The sequence below is a fragment of the Theropithecus gelada genome, chromosome 4 (assembly GCF_003255815.1).
Source record: "Theropithecus gelada isolate Dixy chromosome 4, Tgel_1.0, whole genome shotgun sequence".
Classification (NCBI taxonomy): Eukaryota; Metazoa; Chordata; class Mammalia; order Primates; family Cercopithecidae; genus Theropithecus; species Theropithecus gelada.
In genome coordinates this window covers 101162836-101171760 of record NC_037671.1, presented here as the reverse complement: position 1 = coordinate 101171760, position 8925 = coordinate 101162836, and the positions used below count along the sequence as shown (strand labels likewise).

The window sequence follows — 8925 nt, the reverse complement described above, 5'->3', positions numbered from 1 at the left end:
AGGCCTATCTCTTTCTCCGTTTCTTGGTGAATTACATTGAATTATCAACGTGTAAGGAATTATTAAATAGGATATGAGTTCAACCTTAAATTTCAGTGATCACTGTATAGTCTTATACAACCTAATGTACAAAGTCAATATTCACTCATAGAAAAGGTAGTATCATGTCTGTCACCTCTAGAACTACTATTTGTCTTATTTTAACTGCTCTGAACTTAAGATTACTTTTTATATCCCAGTTCAGCATTTTCCAGATCTGAGTAGGCCCTCCCACAAGTGTTTTTCTTCTTGTCTTCAGGCAGTTGGGAAGTGGCCATCCTTGAGGACCTAGAAATGTTTAGGATGTGTGCTTCTCTTAATGTAAAGGGTGTATAGTGCATTCATTACACATACAAGAGAAAAATGATAGACAATGCTGAAAGTAAAATGAACATAATTTTAATGATTTTTTTTAATTTTGTGCATTGGATTCAAACAGCAAACTGTGTGCACTCAACTGTTATCACAATGTTGTCAAGAGGTCTGTGTCTTTTACCATTTTACACACAATTGTTCATTACAGTATGTTGTCAGCCTCGTGGAAACCAGGGGTGTGGCATGGTAAGCAGTGGTGGTAGTGCACCTAGCTTTTATATTATCTAACTTGAAAATATTTCTCTTCTATGATTCCTTTTCTCTTGATAAAAATAGTTTTCACCAAACGTTGGTGGTGCACACGCACTACCATTCATGCTTGACATCACACCCCTGACAGGAACACATGTTCTTGTTTTGTTGATAAAAAGTATTACAAAAATTTCCATACAAAAACTATTTTCATAGAAATCTTGCATTTCCACAAATAAACCTGAACATTTTTTGAAAAAAAACTGTTCAAGAATTTTGTTCATTTAACATTGTGACTGTATTGATAAATGCAGTCCATGTCCAAGTTCTCTCACAGATTTTTCTATAGATGACTAGTCCCCTTTCTCGTATCACTGAGATCTGCCCATGCTCCATCAAGTTCATTTACAGCAGGAACAGGGTTTGGATTGCTATGTCTGAATGTTAGAATGAAAGCTTTAGTCTTCCACACAGCCAATACTCAGCCCTTTTTACAACTTAAAGATTGCAAAACATTATCCTTTTAATTCAGAATCACTGAACCAACTGTTTTTATTATTATTATTATTATTATTATTATTTGGGATACGGGGGTTAGAGAAAAGGTGTTGAGGGAATAGAAAGGGATATGGTAGAGTTGCATGTTAAATCTTCTGCCTTAGGGAACTTAAGAAAAGCATTATTGCCTTAAAAATTGGCATTTCTATCTCAATCAGAGACACAGACTGTCAAAAAAAAAAAAAAAAACAAAAAGGAAAAGAAAAAAAGGAAAATAAGTGATAAACATCTGCTTTATATTCCAACTGCCATGGGATTCAAATTTGTTTTGCATTACATTTTTTCACATCCTATAAACATATACTGTGTATTCAGACAATAATTATACTGAGTAGTTGGGGGCTAGTAGCATCATCACCTCTATGATCTGGGTGTTCAGAAGACTGTACTGTTCTGTAACACTACAGTTTTTGCTGATTCCAAATATTTGTATTCTTAGTGACACTTTGATTGGTTGCCCTGTTGGGCGTCGATATTCCATCTCCTGGCAACAGTTGAGCTTCAAAAGGAACCTGTAATTTCTCACTGGACTGCATTTGAAACCAGCCACAAAATGCGCATGTAACATTCACTCAGAAGAAGGGAGGAACCCATGATTAACAGTGTAACCCCGTGTAACTTGGTTGATCCATGATGCTTGTAAATCAAGTCTGATCATTGCAACTGCTTAGATCACAGAGTCTCTAGTTCATAGACACAGCGGCATGAGGTAACTCATTTTATTTTGCACAGGTTGCATATTTCCACAGGAAACATTCTCGCTAAATTGTTTGGAAAAAGACGACAGTTTGTGCTTGGGTGTTTGGCCTCCCAGCTTTATGCCATGGTTTCTTTACCTGGCAACCTTCTGTCGTTAAATGTGTGCATGTTGATAACTTCTTCTGTTTTCACAATAACTGGGGCCTGTGGCTTATGTTTTAACCGACGCTGGCACTTCAGGGACATCCTCAATTCTTCTACCATGGCACTACAGAAGGACCTCTACAGAAGAACACAGAAAAATTAAATATTACAAAAATACATAAACTGTAACTGTCCAAGATCAATATTAAAATCATTCTCAACAGACTTGTCACATAACATCCTTGAAGGTATGAACATTTTCATTGTTAAAGTTATAACAAATTGTCACACTAAACACTCAACCCATGATAATTAAATATTCTATAAAAGTAGACTAAAGAAAATCTCTACCTGATACTGAAATGAACAACCAGCTAGTAATGTATATATTACACATATATTAAATAAAATGTTCTTATGACATTATATAAAATTGATTAGCATGAGATAGAAGTCTACTTTAAAATTTAAATACAATGACAATTGTATACAAGAAACCCATTCTTGATATAAAAAAATAGAAAAATCGTACTACTTTTCAGATCACAACATGAGATATGCAAATGTTGTTTGAACATTGATTCTTCATTGTACATCTCAAAACAAAAATAGCACTCACACAGACATAAAATATGGAAAACAATTTCTGGCATTTCATTATGTCTTTTTTGTGATTATGCCTATAGAAACATTGACAGTGATTACAAACAAATATGACTTAATCATGAAATGACAAATTATAGCATGTTAGACACCTACAAATAAATATTAACGTTTTGTCATCATTAGCTTGATAACTGAGAGTTGATAATTTATCAAATGAAAAAAAATATGACCCTATGTTGTTTTTATCTTAGTTCCCATCTCATTGGAAATAGATTTGCTAGAACCTCGGTTTTTCTGGGGCTTATTGTTACAGATCCTCAAAATTTATATTGTAGAGTCACACATATGAAACAAAATTTTGTTAGTCTCTCTCCCCACCTGATTGAGATACATGTGAAGACTTATTTGTGCATTAGCTGCTTTATTGATTATCCACTTAGACTATTTCTAAGAAACATAATGAAAATATTTAAGACCATATGTGTGTCATTTTCCGGTATATATTTACAGTTAGGCAGGAAGAAAAATTTCAAGAGCTCTATTCCACAGCACGGCCACTATAGTTAATAATAATATATTATTGAAAAGTGCTAAAAGAGTGAGTAAGTGTTCTCACTACAAAAATAATAAATATGTGAGGTAATGAATTTGCCAATTAGACATATCTAACCATTTCACAATGTATATATACATCAAAACATGTTGTATATGATACATGCAATTTTATATGTTAACTTATGTTTAAAAAAAGTTTGCATAATAGTTTGTGCCAGTCAAAACACACTTTGAATTAATTAGGTATCTGTGTGTCAGAGAAAACTGATTCAGAGAGAGGGTGGATAACTTTCTACATTTCACACCTAAGATTCCAGCAACATATCCAGATATATCCAGTTTTATGATTTTGACATTGATCTATTACTTTCTGTGTCAATCTCTGGCTATATCCTAATTTTTCTTTGATAGGCTCCTTAAAGAGTTTCCTTAATGGTCTTCCTAATTCTACATCTATGCTTCTCTTCTGTAAAGGCTCACAATTCCAGGACAATCTATTTTTAAAATATCAATTATTAATAGCATTTTCTCCTTTAGTAAACAAGTCAAACTAAAATCTATTGTTTTTTTCCATCATAACTTCTCTGATCTAGCCTTCTTCCCCTTCCCCACTGCTTCCATCTCTCTCTCTCTCTTTCTCCTCACACTCCTTTTACTGGTGGGACTTCCATTAATATTTTCCCTTTGTTTCTCCTTGCTCTGGTACCCTGCTGAGTTCTTTCATTTTTCACATCATCTCAATTTTATCCCCTACCTCAGGACATGGCTCAAGTTTTAACTTAATTAGGAAGCCCTTTCCACTTGACCAGGCACATTATTTTGTTTTCACAACTTGATTTTGTTTTATCCTCTCAGTATTTTCCACTCATTATCCTGTTTTTCTGTCTGACCTGTCGGTGCTCTATGTATCTCTCTCCCTGAACTGTGTAGAGCAGAGATCAAGTTCTCATGGCACTGCTTGTACACACATAAGCTCTTTAAATGTTGATTGAATTAACAACAATAGCTACACAGGCCTCTAATATTTTAATTCTTATTGAACAATGTTTCTAATTCAATTGCTTAAAAACATTTCAGGTTTAGAAGGCTAGTGAAAATATATTGCATACAATTAATTTTGCCCAATAAAATTGGGCAAAACTTTAGCATTTGTTTAATAACATCAAATTAATAAAAATATTAATATATTAGCATTTGTAATGGGTGATGATTAAATATGACTTGTGAATTCCCCATTGACTAGAGTCACTGCCATGCATTATGTATTATGTGTTAAATTATGCAGTTCTGCAATTCATGAATTATATTTCTATTAAAGGATTTATGTGGCACCTGACAGCCAGTATACGGAAACAGTGTTTCTCATTGCTTAATACCTACTATTAGGTGTACTTATTAAGAACATGATGATAATGATGATGAAGATGGTGATGATGACAACACTGTAGAAATGGAAACTGACTCCAAAATAGGGAGGAATATATAGTCTTGAGGTAACTTAGTCTTGGCTCTCTGTTGAAACATTTAACAGAAGAATTAATTAGATGACATAACACGGTCAAAACTTGATCCCGTTGACATTTAAAACTGTTATAGGACGTGAATAACATTGAATTGTTTGAAATAAGCCTTCATGTAAAACCAATAAATTTCCCAAATATTCAAAAATTTATGACACCTTCTTCTTGGCAATCTCAATTTTCAGGTATTTTGGTTACATTACTTTCAAAACAGAATAGAGAATAAATGTTAATTAATAATTTGCCTATAGTAAGGGAGTAGACTAAGCAACTAACTTTCTTAGGAAAAAATCTTACACATGTACATACAAGTTCAACTATGAAATGACTCAATATTATTTCTAGAAAGTTAAGAGGTAAACTCTGTATTTAGTATCCCATACTTCCTTCAGACTACAAATAAGAACATTTAAAACTATTTTAAGCAATTTTGTATAATATTAAGTTTATATTGCTGACTAATATAAAATATATATTGGGAAAAAAGCCCATCCTAATCAATTTACCAGAATAGTATTATCTTTTATAATTTGAAATTGTTTTAAATAAATTATATTTACAAATTTTACAACTATCTCAAAATTGTAAACATGTAAATCACCATTGTCATCATAGACTTTATTTATCTTACAAAGTCATTAGAAAGTAAAAATTTAATCAAGCAATCTTTCATAAGTCCATCTATGGTCTCGATTACATCATGATAAAATACAAATTTTATTTATTTTCTCTTTGAATAAAGTGAATTTTGCCAGCTCTTTTGTTATTTATCAATGTAAGTTTACCTGAAAAATAGGTTTATTTAGGTTATTCGAAAAGTTACTGTGAGACAATAGGTTATTTTCTCATTTATAGAATAATTCTAACCCATTATAAAACTTGATAATCTTTAGATTTGAGCAAGATTTTACAATTAACATGGCAAGTTAAACAAATTTAATGATATCATAAGGAACTGTTCATTTATGGTTCTAGAGCAAATATACATTCTTTTCTTTATCTTTAAAGGTTTACAAGGCAAATTTCATATCTTGATTTATATAAGTCTCTAAAGCTGAAACTACACAGCATTTTGTGAAATATAATTGTTTCCCTGGGCTGTGCATTGCCCAAAACTTATCATGTCTAACTTTTAAATAAAATTCTAGTGTATTATCATTAAATAGAGACAAATTGCCTTTTATACTTTATATAATGATTGAAAATTATTTTAAATCTTTTTATAGGACTATGAAATAAGTCTAAAAACCCAAGTACTAGGCTGTCATTTCCCTGGTTATACTAAAAAAAAGAAGAAAGAAGAAAAGAAAAGCAGAAAGAAAGAAGAAAAAGAAAGAGAGAGAAAAGAGAGAGAGAGAAAGAAGAAAGAAGGAAAGAGCGAGAGAGAGAAATAAAAAAAAGAAAGAGAGAAAGAAAGAAAGAAAGAAAGAAAGAAAGAAAGAAAGAAAGAAAGAAAGAAAGAAAGAAAGAAAGAAAGGAAGAAAGGAGGAAGGAAGGAAGGAAGGAAGGAAGGAAGGAAGGAAGGAAGGAAGGAAGGAAGGAAAGGAAGGAAGGAAGGAAGGAAGGAAGGAAGGAAGGAAGGAAGGAAGGAAGGAAGGAAGGAAGGAAGAAAGGAAGAGAGAAAGCAAGAAAGCAAGAAAAGAAGAGGAGGAGGAGGAGGAAAGCTGGAGGGAAGAAGAAAGAGAAAAACAACTATCTTGCTTTTTAAAATCACTCCTTAGGGGTGGAAAACCACACACTGTGTCATTAAATAAGGTAAGTTCCTCAGGGTGAAAACAACAACAAAAATGTTTCTCCACGTTAATATAACAGACTACAAAAAGAAAAAAGAAAGGCACAAGGATACTAACCATTATTAAAAACCTCTTTTAGTAAGTTTCAAAAGATTACTAAACAGTGTCTGGATGGTATGGTGGCACTAACCAAATAGAAGATTCCTGAAAATGAAAATTTAAATCTTTGAGCTGTTAGCATGTATAATTGCATTTAAATTAGTAAAACTCTTAATAAAATTCATTATATTTAATGAGTCAATTTATATTTACACATCTCTAATTCTTGAAACAATGTAGATCTGTAAATCTTGATAGTATGAACTTGGCCATATTTACATTGCTTTTTATATAGAGCTTTTTTATTTAAAGAGCTCTATTTTGTATTTTGAATGTAATAAGAAAATACATAAATAGTCCACAGGTAAATGTTTTCAAGAATATCATTGTTGATGTTACAGAATATTTATTCTAAATAGCTTAACTTCCTAATTAAAAGATATATTTTTATAATAAGATGATGTGACAGCATTTGGAGAAGCATAGATTTTTTTTATATTTGACGTGTAGCTGAAATCATGCTCCACATTGATCATTGACATATGTAGCTTCATTGTAAAGTTAAAACCATTATGTTTAGCAATATATTTATTTTTGAAAAACACAATATCTGAAGAAAAATAACCAGCATGATTTAACTTTTATACTCATCGCTCTTTTTGAATATATGTATTCATTGATCAAGAAATATCACAAAATATGTTACTTTCAAGCCTGCATTTAGTATTTATTTTTAAGGAGGAAATCCTATTTTGTATATCTTGCTGGCTTAATTTTGATAGTATAAAATAACTAAATGATATCTTAGTATTCATTCAGAATGATTCCTAGCCATTTCTACATACAATTTCTACTTTTCCTCTTTGGAGACCTATCAAAATTTGAGCTACTCCTATCAATGGTATCTATGAGATACCATTGTACTTCAATAGTCTAATATATTCTTGTACATATCAACCAAATTTTATTTTGTGTTTGTCATTTAAATTATTTGTTAACTAATTACGGCTATACAATATATATTCTTAGACACTCTCTAATTAATTTCTGATTCTGTAGGCCATTTGCCCAAGAATGGCAGATCATATGTAGTGGAAGCAAATCAAAACAGTCACTGTGATTAGTTGCAGAAAATTCCACCACCTTAGATAATAATAACTAAGATGGAATAAAATATTTATAGGATATAAGATATAATATTTTACATAATATTGGCGTGTTAAATAACAAAAATAAATGTCATTTAATGTGACCCATTGATTTTATTCTTGTGAATATAACTATTTTGATTGGCAGCCTTTTAAAAACATCAAACAGTTAATGCTATACATCAGAAGTGTGAATCGACCTAAGGCTATATGAATATAACAGTGAAGCAATGAAATATGGAAAATGACTGGTTAAATCATTCATGTTAAAAAATATATACAACCTTATTCTTGATATTCAATTTTAGAGCAGCTATCTTTTAAAAATGTTTTGTTATTTACATAAGCTATTCAGCAGTCAAAGGAAACTTTACGTGTAGCATCTTTTATGATCCTATTGATTAATCACTGTAGTTTCACAGCTAGCAAAAATTAAAACTCAAAAACTCAAGTTACATATCTAACTAGACTCAGAGCTAAGACAGGAACTCTATTATCTTAACTTCCATCTATGAAAGCTTTCTCATATTAGCCTGCCTCATTAATGATTTCATTCTCAGCTGAGCTTTTTACCTGGACTTTATTCTTACTAAATGTTAGTTTTTTGAACACTAAATTATAAAGCAGACAGAAAAAAAATTATGAGGGCAAAAGAAATACATATCTTTCTTAGTGAATTAAATTAGAAATCATGTTATGCTTTAGCCTGGATTATTTCACAATGATAAACATAATCAAATATTAAAATATTCTCAGAAACCTTTACTCTAACAGAAACAGTTACCCAATATCTTCATATTGTATTTTGCAAATACAATGAGACAGAGAAAAATTGAGGATCATTATACATTTTAAAATTTCCCCTATTTAAGCTAGTTAAAAAAAAAAACATAAATAAGGTCTGACAAGAATCAACACAAATTTAATCAATATAGCTGGAAAATGCATTTTAAGAAAAAGTAATATTAATCATCACATTTTTGCTAGTAGTCATAATGATACGATTTTTTTTAACAGTAGCATCCAAATAACTAATGATTAATTGCTGGAAAACTTTCTTTTCATAAGGTGCAGCAGTTAAAATGTACCAGCTTTACAAATAATAATAATGATATTGCTTTTAAAAGAGCTTCTTGTTATAAGCCAGTTATGTGCAAAGAAACCCTCTATGTATATTAACTATCTTAATTAATTCTTAAAACACTTTTATTATGGATTCATAACTTATTTGTTTATTCGTTGCTTCATTTATTTATT

General features: G+C 31.0%; 1 protein-coding gene across 7 annotated transcripts in view; it reads right to left on the bottom strand.

Moving 5' to 3' along the window:
• Positions 1-416: 416 nt before the first annotated feature.
• Positions 417-8925, bottom strand: part of GRIK2 (glutamate ionotropic receptor kainate type subunit 2) — a 705435-nt gene continuing 696926 nt past the window's right edge. For 2 of the 7 annotated variants that reach the window (XM_025382118.1, XM_025382117.1), the window contains one exon: positions 417-2145. In XM_025382118.1, the coding sequence (XP_025237903.1) occupies positions 1981-2145 (165 nt within the window). In that variant the 3' untranslated portion in view covers positions 417-1980. Of the gene's footprint in view, positions 2146-4548; positions 4681-6538; positions 6626-8925 lie in introns of all 7 variants that reach the window. The other 5 variants (XM_025382120.1, XM_025382119.1, XM_025382122.1 and 2 more) reach the window with 5 other exon arrangements.